Genomic DNA, 18,757 nt, shown 5'->3' on the forward strand with positions numbered 1-18,757 from the left:
ACAGCTACAGACACTGCTTGACACGGTGCAAGATTTAACGTAAGACACGCCCCCTTTCGTTTTGTTGTCTGTATCTTACCCCTGGTTATACACACATTGATTGTTAATAAATATATGAGTGCAAAAAAATCGACTTATTGTTTTAAAATATTTTAAGCTAATTGTACATCTTTTCCAATTGTAATTTTAACGTAAATTTTTTTTTTTTTTTTTTTTTTTTTTTTTTTATTATTTTTTTTTTATTTTTTTTTTTTTTTTTTTTTTTTTTTTTTTTTTTTTTTTTTATTTTTTTTTTTTTTTTTAAAACGGTTGTTTTCGCTCTGTAGGCTACACTGTCGTGCAGTGCTGCAAACGTTAGATAACTCTTAAAGTTTTGTTTTAGGGTTTGTCCTTTATGTATTGCTACACATTTTACAATTAGTTTAACCACAGTTTGAGTATCCATAAACGACGTGACGTTTTTGGTTGTTTTTTTTCGACAAATTTTTGTCCCACCTTTTCCCTCCATCAAAAGTGTAATATAGTGAGACTTATGAAGTCAAGGGAACTCACTCTCCTTGTATTAGTATTATATTTATACTGTTATCTTGAGTGATGTCCCTTATATGTATATATAGCTTTGTGTCTCGTCACTTCCGCCCTCTCTCTCGTTATCATCATGTAGTTGGAGGCCAATAAACGTTTTATATACAATCACATGCTTCTATCGTCAATCTATTACATCTGGCGACGAGGATAAATAATCCACTAGAAAGAGCATATGCTTACTTAAAAAGGAGCTTGCTAGAGCATATTGGCTAAGTATTTCTAGAATAATGGCGCTGTATGGCCAAATAAAAGAATTTGATTCGAATGATGAAACCATTCATGATTATCTAGATAGGTTAAGCTTTTACCTTGAAGCTAACGACGTGATGATAGAAGCCAAAAAGAGAGCTGTTTTGTTAACAGTCATAGGGCCTCAACAATTTAGGCTACTAAAGGACTTATGCGCACCAGCTAGTCTAACTACCAAGAGCTTTAACGAGCTGAGCAAATTGCTAACAGACCACCATGCGCCTGTACCATCAAAGTTTCTATGTAGAGCTAGATTTGACGGAAGAACTCGTCAACCAAACGAGTCAATATCAGAATATGTTGCTGCTTTACGTCATTTAAGTGAATTTTGTGAATTCGGAGACACGCTGTCTGACAGACTATGTGAAAAGTTTGTGACAGGTGTAAACAGTCCTGATGTTCAAAGAAAATTGCTTCTCGAGTCAGATCTCACATTGGAAAAAGCAATACAACTTGCGACTTCATTCCAGCAGTCATCCGAGGCGGCAAAATCTCTAACGCCCTCAGAGATCCATGCAGTAAACAGCAGGTTAGTCAACAAACACCAACCCCATCAGAGCATTTCAACTTATGCTAAACAGCCTGCACGTTCAAAGCCTAGATCTAAATCTAGTAATAATTATCAAAAATGTCATCGATGCAAAGGTCCCCATGCATCTCATCGATGCAAGTTCAAGTCAGCTACTTGTTATAAGTGCAGTAAGCAAGGTCACATTGCTAAGGCCTGCTTTGCAAAGTCTTCGTCTGTTGCTAAATCTAGCCAGTCAAGACAGTACCGCAACCAAAGGCAGTACTATGTTAACTCTCACCAAGACTACCTAACCCAACCAATGAACCAATCTACCTGTGAAAATGCTCAAACTGATTCGCAGCCGGATTTCAACCTGTTCTCTGTGAAATCAATAAATCATGCTCCCATCAATGTACTAGTTAATATCAACGGTAAGAGCATCAGCTTCCAACTTGACACTGGAGCATCTCTAACAGTCATCACAAAGAAGGACTTTGACGCTGTCACAGGAGGATCAGTGCCTCTACAACCATGTCACAAGTGTCTAACAACATACACTGGTGACAATGTTCCGGTATTAGGAGAGTGTATGGTTCATGTAAGTTATAATGGTCAAAGTGTTAAACTTCCTCTTCTTGTGGTTGAAGGAAATGGACCACCATTACTAGGTAGGAACTGGTTAAGTGATCTTAAGTTAAATTGGGAGAATATATTTTCAGTGATCAAAGCAAGAGAATCTAGTTTTACTTCAATAGATAAAGTTATATCTGAAAATGAAAGTGTTTTTGGTAATTCAGGATTACTAAATGATAGAACAGTGAAGATAAGCATTAAAGACACAAATCCAAGATACTGCAAAGCTAGAGTTCCACCTTATGCAATGAGGAATAAAATTGAAAATGAGCTAAGTAGATTGGAATCTAATGGCATCATAAAGAAGGTAGACTATTCCGATTGGGCAACGCCCATTGTGCCAGTGTTAAAGAAGGATGGTTCTGTAAGAATTTGTGGAGACTATAAAGCTACACTGAATAAGCAAATAGAGCTAAATAGGTACCCTATTCCTAACATTGAGGAAATTTCTTTGAATTTGGCAGGAGGAGACAAATTCACTGAATTAGACTTTAGTCATGCTTACACTCAACTAGAACTGCATCCAGATTCAAAAGTCTATACGACAATAAACACACATAAAGGACTCTACCAATATGAAAGACTATGTTTTGGTATATCATCCAGCCCTGGAATCTTCCAGGCTGTCATGGACAGTATTTTTGAGGATATTCCAAATGTTTGTGTTTACTTTGACAATGTGTACATAACTGGTAAGAATGACACTGAACATCTTAAAACACTTGATAAAGTATTGAAAATAGTTGGTGAAAAAGGTTTAAAGATAAACAAAGATAAATGTCAATTCATGCTGACAGAAATTAGTTTTCTTGGTTATATATTAAGCAAGCAAGGTATCAGACCTCAACTTGAGAAAACAAAAGCCATTAAAGAAGCACCCAAACCTGAAAATACCCAACAACTAAGAGCTTTTTTGGGCTTGATAAATTACTATGCAAAGTTCATAGGGAATCTGTCTGGTAAACTATCACCACTGTACAAGCTGCTACAGAAAAATGCAACTTGGCACTGGGGTAAACAACAAGAAGCTGCTTTTAATACAGCAAAAGAAGCTTTGTCTTCTGACACCTTACTAACTCACTATGACCCAGGGAAAAGACTTATATTAACATGTGATGCTTCACCTGATGGTGTAGGAGCAGTCTTATCCCACATAGATGAAAAGGGTGACAGACCCATTGCTTTTGCCAGTAGATCTTTGAACCAGGCTGAGAAAAATTATTCTTAGTTAGATAGGGAAGGCTTAGGCATCATTTTTGGTGTTAAGAAATTTCATAAGTTTCTGTTTGGTAGGAAGTTCACCATCTTTACAGATCATAAACCATTGCTAGGTTTATTTGGAGAAAACAAAACCCTACCTGAGCATGCCTCACCAAGAATTTAAAGATGGGCTATCACACTAACTGCATACAATTATGAATTGAAATACAAACCTGGATCTGAGAATAGTGCAGATAGTCTTAGTCGATTACCTTTAAAAAACCAAAGCCTTAGTTATGTACCAGAAGAAGTATTTGTTCTTTTCACTATCATGGATAACTCCAATATAAATGTGAATGATATTAAAAGAGAAACACAAAAAGATGAGTGCTTAATAAAAGTATCTGATTACTGTAAGAATGGTTGGCCTGAAGAGTCTGTGAATGATGACTTAAGGTCATATAAAATAAGAAATAAAAACCTTTGTGAAGATAATATAAAAGATGGAGAAGATGCAGTCCATTATCAGTCAGAGTTGCCTAAACAAAGTATTTGTAACTTAATAAATGATTATGGTGATATGGCAATTTCAAATGCTTTTAAAGAGAATACATTAGTAAGATGGAATGTGATCATCAAACAACTTTGCTAACATCATTAGCACTTACAGAAACTAAAAGGGTAACATCAAAAGAAAAAAAAAGATTTTTGCCATTTAATACACCCACTTCAAATACTGGATCACAGTTGCAAATTGATATGGTCCAGGATAGTACTTTTAAACAGTGTTTTTGGTTACCAACAAGCACTATCAGATTACCTGAGAAAATTGATCAAGCAAAGAAATCTATGTCAGTTAAGGATCTGAATAACAGCATAATACTTTCAGATGCCAATTCAAAAATAGTTCCATTAAATCATGACAAGACATCCATTGAAAGAGAATTTGGAGTTAATGATAATGTGTATCTAAGAAATTATGGGAGAAAGGAAAAATGGATACCAGGTCAAATTGTTCAATGTACAGGACCTGTGTCTTATAAAGTAAAAACAAATGATGGACTTATTGTCCGTAGACATGCAGACCAGTTAAAAATAACTTGTGCAGATAATAAGTGTGAATCTATCAATCCCACCAAATCTGATCAGTTCACACCAACTCAGTTTGTTCCACATCCAAGTTCTGTTGATATGAGTGAACCAAGTAGTCTGGAGTCAGAAAATGTAAATTCTGGAATTAATGATTTAAATCCTAGACCTCCCGAGATAGAGAATCCATATGGTCAGAATCTTGAGTCACCAAATCAAAAGCCACTGAGAAGGTCAAGCAGGACAATCAAAGTCCCAAATAAGTTAGACCTATGATTTTAAAGGTCAAAAGGACTTTGACATCATTGTTTTGTATTTTAATTATGTTGTAACATATTGTGCATTGTTTGTAAGGATGTAATCTACCATAGTGTTCATGTTACAATATAATTGGTGATTTTAGGATACTGTAAATTGTTCTATTGAGAGATGTGTTGTGTTTACTAAGGGTAAATGGATGTAATATAGTGAGACATGTGAAGTCAAGGGAACTCACTCTGTTATCTTGAGTGATGTCCCTTATATGTATATATATCTTTGTGTCTCGTCACTTCCGCCCTCTCTCTCGTTATTATCATGTAGTTGGAGGCCAATAAACGTTTTATATACAATCACATGCTTCTATCGTCAATCTATTACAAAAAGTTCGTACAATCGATTAGTCCCAGTCTCCCATCCGCATCTCTCTAAAGTCACAATCTCTCTCATCTTCTCAGTCTCAATATCTTAGTCACATCTCTCTTAAGTCACAGTATCACTACCACCTTTCTTTACACCATCACTTACACACGTTGTACAATCAGGACTACCTGATTCAATGGGCCAGTGCACCAGAGTACTCTTCACACACAGCCAGGTTTGATAGATCAACAACTACTAACACATGTATTGGTATATAATGTTTATTTTCATTTCAGTTAAGTTAAAAGTCCCGTTAATATTATCAGTGTTTATTTATGTGAAATTCGTGTAGCTAAGAATATAATAAAATTAAAAAAATACACAAGTGGATGAAATTAAAGGCTTTACATGTTTTGGGTATATAATCAGTTTTTAAAGGAGACGGCATTACTGAAATTAAAACACGCATCTCTAAAGCAAGCAACGGATGGAAGAAAATTTTCCCCAAGACCAAATGCAGACTTTTCTAACGTTATGTACTTAGAGTCTAGCGGATGCCGGAAAGCACCTCGTTACTATCCGATCACCGGATTCTTTCCAGAGTATTTGCGAAGGAAAAAAGACATCCACTGGCCCAACACCATCTCAAATGATAAATTATTGGGAGAAATGGAAATGGAAACTGGTTTAAAAATAGATGGGAAAAAGCATATAGTGCTGGGTGGGTTACGTTTTGATGATTAAAGGAGATGATGTCCCAGAGATGGTACTGTATTGGTCGCGGGAAGGAAAGGTCAAGACCAAGGTAGACGTGAAGGATCACAACAGAAAACCTGACAAGAGCCAGGCAGAGGCGTAGCGACCCTTCCCGGCGCCCGGGGACAAACTTTCGATTTGCACCCCCCCCCCCCCTCAAACTTCCGATTTGCACCACCCCCCACAAACTTTCAATTTGCACCCCCACCCTCAAACTTCCGATTTACACACACCCCCTCAAACTTCCGATTTGCACCCCCCATTAATTTTCCAATGAGTTTTTGCAACCAATTTTGGCGCCCCATAAGTCCCCCCCCCCCCCCCGTGCCCCTCGCTGCGCCTCTGGAGCCAGGCTGTCTGAGGTAACTGTCTAGAAAGTTACAAGAGACCGGCAAAAGAGGAAAACATTTTCGATGTCGATTTGTTTTGGACACTATAGAAATATGATGATGATTTAATGTAGAAATTCAGGCGTCTCAGTTCCTTACAGGGCGAATATCAATTCGCAACCATATTTTCTGTGTTAAATCTGAAGACAAGTAGTTTCACTGTGGAATGGGTAACATGCTGAAAAAAACATAAGTAAAATTATTATATTTTAAAATAATGTTTTGTTGAGATTTTCGGTTTTAGTTATTTTGTCTTTGTTGGTTACACAATGTAATACGATTGTGTGCAAATAGTTAAACAAACAGAAAATACGTCAAAATTATTTTGATCTATTCATTGACTTGTTCAGTTTGGTTTTAATTTGGAAACAGTACAACAGAACTCATGCCTCATTGAATCTATAGTAACATAAAATAAATATTAATAATTTAAATTTAAGGTAAACGAACACAAAGTATAAACGTTTTGATTACCATTTTTTTTACCAACAAAATTAACTCTATCGAAAATTAAAAATAAAATTACATTATGACACGTCTACATTGTAATCAGGGGGACGGAATGGTCTAGCGGTAGAAAGCTGTAATGCTAACCCGTAAGTCTCGATTTTAAATCCGGGTTCAAGTCAGCAGACGTTAGGGAAAGTAAAGGCGGCTGGGCATAGTGCTGACTACAACATCCCTTCATAAATATGCCGAGGTCACAGAAAAAACTGAACTCTCCTTCACTTTCCCCATAGACCGTCAGTTTTGAAAGGGAACTTTACTTTTCTTACATTAAAATCCAGTAGGTTACCTGTTTCCGACTACAAGCTAGCTAACCATCGTTAGAATACTATTGCACTCGTCTTGTAGATACACACTAGATTTATATTTTATATAACATCGGTGTTAGCTAACACACGCTTTTGCATCCGCTCTATCATTGCATACTCGAACAGTTATATTATATCAATGATGCTGATTGCACGCTAAATTTCGACCATTTAACTAATAAGGTACTACATTTTTAAGCATTTGAGAAACCGAAAATAAAGTTAGAACCACTTCCGATTGACGAGAATCGCTCGCAAATATAAAAAAAAAATGCAAATTAGATATTAAATTTATAAATGAAATTCCTGCAAGCTGTATAAAATGACAGTTAATTTATTGTTTTCACGGACCTATACGTAAACAGACACACAGAGAAGATCGCCGAAAAAAAACAATTCCGTCAAAATTAAACATCCTTTAAAATTTTTAGATTGTAGGTGCGCTACAGTCAATTTTCTTATAATTTTCTCCAATCTGTCTCGGTTCTCTACTGCTTTTAGTAATTTCGCAACGGGCAACCCAGTTCAATTTTATGTTTCCCAACCGCGAAACCTAGAAAGGCGTAAAAAGCTCAGAGTAGTCGAAATTTAAATTTCGATTTTTTTTTGCGCAATTTAAACGTTTTCTCGCTACATAGCTGACATGAAAACCTTGTACACTAAGCGCTTTCCTTGGAGTACACGACAGTTAGGTCTATCCCGGGGCCGGGTCGGTACCAAGGTCGCCAAGTTTTGATCCTCTCTCCGATGTCTTTCAGGAAGATCCAAGACAAGGGTACAGTGTAGGTTCGAGACTCAAGGAGGAATCGGTTAACTGTTACAAAGATATACCTGTAATAAAATAAAATCATCGACTAACTTAACGATTTTTAAACCATTGTTTTTTTTAGAGTATGCATGTAGTAAAAACACAAATAATTTTCTAAAGCCTATTGTTTTTTTTCCCTAGGTAATAACCGAATGTTAGTAAACTGGAAACCCATCACTATATTTAGAACGATATTTGTAAAGAATGACATTTGAGAGGGTCTAAGCCAAAGTTCTAAATTGGGAAAGATCATGCATGAGGCTATTCTACCGAATGGAAATTTACCCGAATGAGGGAAAGCCAGAAAACATTCGGGCGAACGTTTATCTGGAAAATGTCCGTTTCCACAAGTGCCGAGCTAACGCTAGACCACCCTTTCATCTTTTTCTATAACCTCTCATCAAAGTGAGACTGTTACAAAAATTGGCTTAAGAAAATGAGTTAGAAAATACAGTTCATAAAAAAACGCTCTAAGAACATGAGTTAGAAAGTAAAGGTCGAATAAGGGCTTACGGAAATAAGTGAGAAAAGACAGTTCAAAAAACATCTAGCCATGTTTATAACGGGTACCGAACTCGCGATTTTCGGTTTTCGTCGCATTCTAGCGCACACCATCTACTATTCATTGATATTCCATTTAATGTGTTTTATCAATTCTTGTAACTGATATTAGTTTCTAAAAACTTTAACAATAGTTTACAGAAACAAAATAAACATACCAAACTTTGAGGTCAATTGGGATAAGAATTTCGCCGCCAAGGCTTTTCGTCACGTCCAAAATGTTGCAGAGAAACGTGACTGCCACCGCCAGTACATACGGCAAGACATTATCTAGTGGACTTGTACGTTTGATCAGCCCCACTTCCATAGAACCTCCAGAAGACTCAATCAGCAATCTTTGACGTCTTAGATACAACGCGATGGCAAGGAGGATGATAAGTGTAAGAATAGGTAAAACGGAGTCGAGAATTTTGAAAATCATCAAGGAGCTGTAGGTTGGAAACACGCAGGTGTAGGATATCTTGTGAAGTCTGAGGAACTCGTCGTGGTAAACTTTCATGATCACGGGAACTGTTAGTATAGCTATGATCATAGGAGATACCATGAGAAGTACAGGGCCAATTTTATGAAATGTCGGATTCACGTAGACGGAAACATCAATGTCTCTAATCTGGATGATGTATAAGATAAATATTATAACCAGGTACCAGTTGCTGCAGAAGTCGAGGAAACTTTGCAGGTGAAACATCAGCTCAACGGTAATACAATTTCTAGAATCCGCGAGTTCTAAGTTCAAGGACATCTCCAAAGGCGCCAGGATTGAAGACTCGACAACGTTGCAGATACATACAAAAACCAGAATTTTATTCCTCAGCATTAATCGCATCTCCGATGAAGTCAAAATGGCAATCAGAAGCCAGACATTGATGATGTTTCCTAGTATGAAACTCAGACTGTCTGAAGATATATAGACACAGTATAATTTATAAAAGAAATCTCGCTCCTCGGGGGTCGGTTGCCAGTCACTGCTATTTGTTTCATTCATAATGATGGGCTGTTTGCACAAAAAAAATATTACTTGAGAAAACAAAATTTACGTTGATTGTTCTGTACTCGTTGTTGTAGAAGTCAATTGTTAATAGTTTTCCTCGGGTATGCTAATCTGAAATGATTATAAAAAACGAATAAATTTACATAATTATATATATATATCTATAAAACTGAATATACATGTATAGCATATATGTAAGTACGTATGCATATATGCCTATAAATATACATATTTATAAAACAAAATGAAATTAAAAAAAAATAGCGCCCTAAATATATATATATATATATATATATATATATATATATATATATATATATATATATATATATATATATATATATATATATATATATATATATATATAACGTATTGGTATATAATACTTGGATAAATATTAAAAGTGTAAAGTTTAGGTCTTAATTTGAAGAGTAGAACGTCGAAAAGAAGTAAAATAGTAAGCTCTATCACTGCGTCAGTGTGTTTATGTCACACTCGTTCATCCTAATGGAAAGAAATGAACTCCAGGTTTTATCATTGTGGTGCTCATGGTACTAGTCGTCACCAAAAATCAGAGGCGGGATATTGTGTCGCCATTAAGGTGGACTCACAGCAATTACGAATCCCTTGTACATTAAGATAAGACTTACAAAGAAGAAATCCGACAAATACATAATGTGTGTGCAACGTGTTTTGTGTAAATGAAACGGCTTGATTTAAAGTTGTAGGTATAGGTGTAGGTGTAGGTGTAGGTGTAGGTGTAGGTGTAGGTGTAGGTGTAGGTGTAGGTGTAGGTGTAGGTGTAGGTGTAGGTGTAGGTGTAGGTGTAGGTGTAGGTGTAGGTGTAGGTGTAGGTGTAGGTGTAGGTGTAGGTGTAGGTGTAGGTGTAGGTGTAGGTGTAGGTGTAGGTGTAGGTGTAGGTGTAGGTGTAGGTGTAGGTGTAGGTGTAGGTGTAGGTGTAGGTGTAGGTGTAGGTGTAGGTGTAGGTGTAGGTGTAGGTGTAGGTGTAGGTGTAGGTGTAGGTGTAGGTGTAGGTGTAGGTGTAGGTGTAGGTGTAGGTGTAGGTGTAGGTGTAGGTGTAGGTGTAGGTGTAGGTGTAGGTGTAGGTGTAGGTGTAGGTGTAGGTGTAGGTGTAGGTGCAGGTGCAGGTGCAGGTGCAGGTGCATGTGTGGGTGTGGGTGTACGTGTACGTGTACGTGTACGTGTACGTGTACGTGTACGTGTACGTGTACGTGTACGTGTACGTGTACGTGTACGTGTACGTGTACGTGTACGTGTACGTGTACGTGTACGTGTACGTGTACGTGTACGTGTACGTGTACGTGTACGTGTCGATGCAGCTGTACGTGTACATATATGTATATAATATATATATATATAGCCTATATATAAATATGTGTGTGTTTGTGTGTGTGTGTGTGTGTTTGCTTGCACTTAATTTGATAATTAAGTCAACTTCCGAAGTATCATACGCCTTCGTATAAACTCTCCTTTAATTTTTTTAAGCCGGCAGTTACGGTTTGCCCTTCACTTCATTTGATAGAGGAGCTAGTTGGACTATGTCAACAATGTTTAAACAAATGTATACTGTTTCTTCCTTAACTAATTCTATTTGATTTGTTAGTTTTTGCTGCCTTATTAATAGAATTGAATAAACTACTATTACTAATATAATTTTTTTTTTGAAAAATGTTGCATTCAGAACTGACGTTAAAAAAAGTAAATATAGGCAGCCTGCCAAATTGAGTCTGAGAGGCGACATAACCGCTAACGGCGGCAATAAAATTGGGGTTAGAAAGCGTGGTCTAGATGTGGAACGTCCTTTTGACGTGCTTTTTTGTTTATATTATTGTTTACTGTTGGGGGGAGGGAGGGGGTGCTTGGAACTTTGGGTGGTTATGGAGGTGGGAGGTGGGGCTTAAGGTTTCGGAGAGAGTGCGGCCATTTGTAGGAGTATATACTTCCGGGGGAAGGTAGACGTGCTTCGCGGGGGTGTGGGGGAGCGAGGGGGGAGTGTAAGAAAGAAACTCTGATGAATACAGATTACGTAAGCTTTACACCCTTCTGGGCATGAAGAAGCTCCCTCTGATCACATGAACATCGCCCTGATACTGTGTGAAGTCGAACGCCCAGCATTACTCACCCACGAGTGTGTGGTTAAAAGCTGAGCATTTCACATCTTACCGAAACCTGTGCAGGTGTACTTACACCTGCACGCTTGACCGCATGCAGGTGTGAGTACACCTGCACAGGTGTCGGGCAGGTGTGACTACACCTGCACAGGTTTCTGGCAGGTGTGAGTACACCTGCACAGGTTTCGCGCAGGTGTCAGTACACCTGCACTGGTTTCAGGCAGGTGTGAGTACACCTGCACAGGTTTCGGGCAGGTGTCAGTACACCTGCACAGGTTTCGGGCAGGTGTTAGTACATTTGCACAGGTTTCGGTTCACAGTTGTGCAAGGTGAGACTAGAGTTCAGGAGGTACTCAACGTGACAGACATTCATATCGGAAGAAAAGTAGTAAATCTTTCTTTCATGTATTAGAAAAGTTTTCAATAACATACACAGGAAATGATAACTCCAATTGATATTTCTCATATTTAATATTGTTTCTTATCAGTTTAATTCAATATTAAGAATTAGCACAGTACATAAACATTACTTCTGTGCTTGGTAACTATCTTCTGTTTACAAAATAAAGAACGCTTAAAACAATGTAAAGTATATTCGACACAAATAAAAACGTGTTTATTTAACCTCACTCTCATCAACCGAGAAGACAGCTCTCGATGATGTGCGAAGGACGCTGAGATACGGTATGTGATATTGAGAACGTCAATACAACGCATTTGTTATACGTTATATGATGCGTGGAGTGTCGACTTTATAGACAATAGAAAAGTTTGTGTTAATAGACACGCGGATAAAAGGCTAAACGGATACAACCTATAGTATATACATGTAAATATATTTCAAGTTCGTAAAACGAAATGAACCGCTTTGAGTGTTAGAACAAAAATCTCGTTTTTTTATAAGTTCGAGTAATTTATAAATCTAATGAATGCCACTTAAAGGTACCAGGTGAAGTATCAATGAGTTGAAACAACCAATTAAAAGTAAGGTTCTTAATATTGAAACTCAAATGTATTAAAAATGATCAGGCAAAAACGTGTACTATATACTACAGCAATAAAGACAAATAGACATAACCAATACAACTAAGGATAAAGTCATAAAAACAAATAGATTATCGTAACCCAAATAGGAGAAAGCCGTAACGACAAATAGCTTAACCTAACCGAAGCAGCTTAGATAGCAGATAGGTGGAAGCATTCAGGCCAAGAGAACAGGACAGGCAACCCATAGGCTGTGTATATAGGCTGAATAACAACAAGGGCAAGTTATTCGTTGTCGTGTTCTAGAGTAAACAGTTAACTGGATATGGTTATAAGCATACACTTTTACAAGGCGTGTAAGCATCTATCATACATGTCAATATATATATATATATATATATATATATATATATATATATATATATATATATATATATATATATATATATATGTATATACATATATATACATATATATATATATATATATATATATATATATATATATATATATATATATATATATAAATATACGCAAATTAAAAAGCGTATACTCCTTTATTGGTTTACTAGCTATACATTCAGTATGTTCTTTAAGTTGTTATCAGATTGAGGCCCATCTCATGTTCCGCCTCTGGCGCTTGGGACCGGCTTGTGCCACTGACACCAAAACGATAAACTCTGGGGTCGGTTTTCATGTTCCAACTGACTATCGTCTCGGCAAGGTTCGTATTGTATGTTCCTATTTTTTATAATGGGGGAGTTATCTAAATACACTCTATTGTCGGAACATCGTTCTTGTGAATTCGATTGGATCACTTAATTTTAAAAATTGTTTATGCCTAATGTAAACTTTAAATTCACACAGAATATATATATATATATATATATATATATATATATATATATATATATATATATATATATATATATATATATATATATATATGCCTATATATCTATGAATATACATATATACATTTACATATATACATATACATACATGTCTAAATACATTTATATGTATATGTCTGTGTAAATTAAATTTTTATGTCTATAATATAAGCGAGCTAGTAGTGTGTCAGTCTTCCGTCATCGCTATATATTTTGGAACCATAAATTAAATATTGCATTTTTTATGTTTTTTGCAGTATGGTAATAGAGTAGGGTTTATTTATATAAAGACATTTTTTTATAGTTGCCATTGTTTTCACTTTTTTGCATAACGTAAAGAAAATATTAAATACACGCACAATACTAAAACATATTAAAAACGATCAATTTCAAATAATATTTACATTTTCATTCTTAGAAAAAGTTGATACATTTTCATAACAGTAGGTAGAAAAAACTAATTAATTCAACTGTTTTTTTTTGTAATTTTTGCAAGGGAGGTCATTTAAAAATAAATGTAACTCATCAATAATTTAAGTTATATATTTTTACTTTCTCGTATAAACGAAGTATAGAGAAAGTCTTGTAATCGTGCAAAAAAAGATCACTGATACGGAAAAACATAATTTTGCAATCTTGTCCGTATGTCTGTGTGTGTGTGTGTGTCTGTGTGTGTGTAAACACGATAACTTGAGTACCGTTACAGCTAGGTTGATGAAATTTCATATATAAGTATTTTATCAAAATCGTAGATCCGTATCAACTTTTGAGCGATTTCCGATAACCGGAAGTAGTACTTTTTCTACTTTGAATATTTCAAAAGCCTATAACTTGAATACTATTTCAGATAGATAAATGAAATTTCACATGTAAGTAAAAAATCTAATTCTCTTCGTTCTGTCAAATTTTGAGTAATTTCCGTTGACGGGAAGTACTAATTTACGCTATTTCCGATTTCTCAAAATCGCATCTAAATTTACAAAGTACTAATAATATTGCGCACCATTATGAACATCTTTATTCGGCGTTCGCTTTGTGTGCAATACTGTTTTCTATGAGATTCTATTTTATTTTAAAAAGTTTAAGTATTTAAAATGGATTAAAAATCATAACTATATCCCGAGTTCCCATCCCCTGTTGTTTTATATAAGAATATTCGAGAAAGTTTAGGGGAGATCACTCCCGGTTTATTTTTTACTACTACCGCCTGGGAAAACGTGTTTTTAATATTCAACTCACTCTCAATTATTTAAGTTAATTTTTTTAATTGCTAAAGCATTGATTATTATATGTTAAGGTTCATAAGTAAAATAGAAAAATGTTAAGATTATTCATATTATTTTCTAATTAGTCTATGATCTGTAAAAATCACTATTTTTGTTTTTGTTTTTCGGTGTTAACAGATGGTAAAATTATAGTATAGCGAATGCTGGAAAGGCTCTCTCTGGGCGCAGGCGCCTGGGAAAGCGTGTTTTTTTGTGTAGTGATTCTTTGATTCTAGTTACATTGCCAATGTGTTTTCTTAGAACCATAAAAGTAAACACCGTACATTTATTTGCATCGCATTGTTTTATTGCAAGTTATGGAGTGGGATCTATTTATCTGACTTAATTTTTTTTATGCTGGAAAGGCTCTCTTTCTGCGCGGACGCCTAGGAAAGCGTGTTGTTCGGTGGTGATTCTAATGTTGTGGTTATGTTGTGGTTGTGTTGTGGTTGTGTTGTGTTTGTGTTGTGGTTTTGTTGTGGTTGTGTTGTGGTTGTGATGTGGTTGTGTTGTGGTGGTATTGGGGTTGTGTTGTGTTTGTGTTGTGTTTGTGTTGTGTTTGTGTTGTTTTTGTTTTTGTTTTTGTTTTTGTTTTTGTTTTTGTTTTTGTTTTTGTTTTTGTTTTTGTTTTTGTTTTTGTTTTTGTTTTTGTTTTTGTTTTTGTGTTTGTGTTTGTGTTGTGTTTAGTTTTGTTCTGTTCCCAAGTTGGTACATTTAAAAAAGATTAACCGTGGCGGAGCTAGTATATATATATATATATATATATATATATATATATAATATATATATATATATATATATATATATATATATATATATATATATATATATATATATATATATATATATATATATATATATATATATATATATATATATATATATATATATATATATATATATATATATATATATATATATATATATATATATATCTTTAAATATTTATTTATTTATATATTAATAAATGTATATATTTATTTATTTATTTATAGAAACAAGATTTATACAAATGACATTTTGTCGTTAAATTTATATATTAAAACTTTTTCAGATCAGCTAATTCTAGTACAATTACTGAAGGATTAGGTGTAAATTGAATGCAGAAACACAATTGAAATTCTAACGTTACTTTGTTCAAGAACGTAGACACCATGAACACAACCAATGGTACCGACTGGCATCCCAGCGTAAGGCTGCAGAATTTTTTGAAGGCTGTGTTACGTGTGTACATCTCTTCGGACAGTCTCTGTATCATTCTTGGCAACGTCATCAACATCTGGCTCCTACTGGCCATCTTGACGTCATCAGACATCCGGTCAAGGATCAGGAATAAAATTCTAGCATGCCTGTGTGTCTGTAACATAGCCGAATCTTCCATTCTGGCACCGCTGGAGCTGTCTTTGAATTTAAGACAAGTTGATCGCAATGTTTGTATTCTCGTTGAGCTGATGTACCACTTGCAGTGCGTCCTCGACTTCTGTAGCAACTGGTACCTGGTTATAATATTTATCTTATACATCATCCAGATTAAAGACATTGATGTTTCGGTCTACGTGAATCCAACATTTCATAAAATCGGCCCTGTACTTCTTGTGGTATCACCTATGATCATAGCAATACTAACAGTACCCGTGATCATGAAAGTTTACCACGACGAGTTTCTCAACCTTCACAAGATATCCTACACCTGCGTGTTTCCAACCTACAGCTCCTTGATGATTTTTAAAATTCTCGACTCCGTTTTACCTATCCTCATGGTCATTATCCTCCTAGTCATCGCGTTGTATCTAAGACGTCAAAGATTGCTCATTGAGTCTTCTGGGGGTTCCATGGAGGTGGAGTTAATCAACCGTACAAGTCCACTTGATAATGTCTTGCCGTATGTACTGGCGGTGGCAGCTACGTTTGTCTGCAACATTCTGGAAGTAGTTTACAGTCTGAGTAGTGACCTACACGAGAGGAGTGACTTCTACACGTGGTATGTTGGTTTTGTTTTAGGCAACGTCTACATTATGAATCGACTTTATTTAAATTGTTTTATAAACATTAATTAACTTTATATTAAATAAAATTCAATTTCGATTTTGTATACGTTTTCAAAAAGTAATACATTGAATTATTGATTGATTGTAGTATTACCAATATAAAGTCCTCATAAATTTGAAACATAAGTTTAGTATAAACGAAATCAATACCTAGATGCTCTATAATTAAACACACAAGTTAAAGAAATAGCAGTTTTTGCTTAGTCTAGATAAACTTGATACTTAATTGGATTTCAAAACAAACAGACATTATTTTAAAAATTGATTAACTTGTTTATAATAGTAGGTCTAGTAATTTACACATTACAACCATTTTACAAAGCATTACAAATGCTTATTTATGTTGATATGTTTATGCCTACAACATTTTTCCAAGAGCTCGTAATCAGTACTGTAAACCCTTTGTATAAAAGCATATTTCATTATTGTCCCCAAACCCTTTGGTATGAGCAACCTTTCACCTTTCATGATTGCCCTTAAACCCCTTTGTATGAACCACCTTTTATGTTTGTCCTTAAACCCCTTTGTATGAACCATCTTTCATGATTATCCTAAAACCCGTTTGTATGAAGCACCTTTTATGATTGTCATAAAACCCTTTTGTATGAGACAATTTTTATGATGGTCTTAAAACCTTTTTGAATGATTGTCCTAAAACCCATTTGTATGTACCACCTTTCATGATTGTCATAAAACCCCTTTGTATGTATATTCTTAAATGATTGTCCTAAAACCTCTATGTATATACCATCTTTAATGATTGTCCTAAAACCTCTTTGTATGTATCATCTTTTATGATTGTTCTAAAACCTCTTTGTATGTACCATCTTTAATGATTGTCCTAAAGCCCAATGATTGTCCTAAAACCCCTTTGTAAGAGCAACATTTCAGCTTTGTTCTATATCCACTTTGTGTGAACCACATTTTATGTTTGTCCTTAAACCTTTTTGTATGAACTACCTTTCATGTTTGTCATTAAACCCTTTTGTATGAACCACCTTTCATGATTGTCCTCAAAACCCTTTGAAAGAGCAACATTTCAGCTTTGTCCTAAAACCACTTTGTATGACCTACCTTTCAGGTTCGGCTTCAGGACCGCCCAACGATTCCTCCTCGAGTCACGGACATACATCCTCCCACTGTCTTGGATCTTCCTGAAAGACATCGGAGAGAGGATCAAAACTTGGCGACCTTGGTACCGACCAGGCCCCGGGATAGACCTTACAGTCATGTACTCCAAGGAAAACGCTTAGTGTATGCAGTTATTTAAAAAAAAAAATTTTTTGAGTATTGCCTCTGCTAGAATGTTGCTTTAAAGAGAGTCAATACGTAAAGATATTAAACACATAAAAAGACGCGGTAGAAAATTATTAACAGTAATACAAAATCATTTCTGTTTTTTACAACCTAATTTCAATGCAAAGTTACCAAATTATAGAATAAAGTACTGTTGTCGCCGAGTGAGTTTTCAGAATATAAAAATATAGCTAACTAATACACACGTAGAAATAGTGAGAGCATAGAATCAAAAGAAATGAAGATTCTGGTTGAGTCATTAGCGCTCGCTATCTGTAAAGACCATTTGGATTATTTCATGTAGATTTAGTTGGTAAACTCCTCATTTTCTTTCAGACACCTCTTACCAGTATCTGTCCCGGGGAAAATTTAGACCGTCCCCCACCATAAATTTCAAGTGTCCTTATTCCTTCCGCCTTCGGAAAAAAAAGGGCTGAAATAAACACTTGTAAAAGGGTTAATGTATACGAAACTAGAAGCACCTTTTTTATTAAATATATGTATCGATGTTAAGAATTGTAAATTTAATTTTCAAGTAGTTGCATTTTTAAAAGTTGAAATAAAACTTTTATGAGTACCATAGATGAAATACAAGTAAGCAAAAAAAAATCCACTTCTTTCGCTGAATTAGATGAAACAAAAGCATTAGTCCCTTTAGAAATATTTTCAACCCATTTTTAAAATTAACTAATACACCGTCAGACAAACATGTGTCTTATGAAAAAGATCGTCAATTAATCCCATTAAAACAATTTTCTCTGATGTCTACCAACAGGTAACGCCGGTACGACTGTACTGTACTTAATCCAGTCACCGGAAGGGTGGAGAGTACCACGATGAATCTGTGATCCAAACCAAAACTACATGAGATTATTGTTGATTGGATAGTTTTCACCAAATTTTTGGTTTCATCAAAACTAAAAAAAAA

The 18,757-nt window shown here is 35.2% G+C and overlaps 2 protein-coding genes across 2 annotated transcripts; one reads left to right on the plus strand and one right to left on the minus strand.

Moving 5' to 3' along the window:
- Positions 1 to 6,126: 6,126 nt before the first annotated feature.
- On the minus strand, positions 6,127 to 9,216 carry LOC131931290 (uncharacterized). The gene is made up of 3 exons (XM_059288031.1): positions 8,379 to 9,216; positions 7,503 to 7,682; positions 6,127 to 6,214 (listed from the first exon to the last, which is right to left on the minus strand). Exons 1-2 carry the CDS (start codon positions 9,203 to 9,205, stop codon positions 7,511 to 7,513), a joined length of 999 nt encoding a protein of 332 aa, XP_059144014.1. The 5' UTR covers positions 9,206 to 9,216; the 3' UTR covers positions 6,127 to 6,214; positions 7,503 to 7,510.
- Positions 9,217 to 13,070: 3,854 nt separating this feature from the next.
- Positions 13,071 to 17,786, plus strand: LOC131931288 (uncharacterized). The gene is made up of 3 exons (XM_059288028.1): positions 13,071 to 13,160; positions 15,540 to 16,466; positions 17,615 to 17,786. The coding sequence occupies exons 2-3, from the start codon at positions 15,640 to 15,642 to the stop codon at positions 17,784 to 17,786; spliced, it is 999 nt and encodes a 332-aa protein (XP_059144011.1). The 5' UTR covers positions 13,071 to 13,160; positions 15,540 to 15,639.
- Positions 17,787 to 18,757: the final 971 nt, after the last annotated feature.

Source organism: Physella acuta, unplaced genomic scaffold (genome assembly GCF_028476545.2).
Source record: "Physella acuta isolate Inbredline_101_S28 unplaced genomic scaffold, ASM2847654v3 ptg001937l, whole genome shotgun sequence".
In the NCBI taxonomy this organism is placed as follows: Eukaryota; Metazoa; Mollusca; class Gastropoda; family Physidae; genus Physella; species Physella acuta.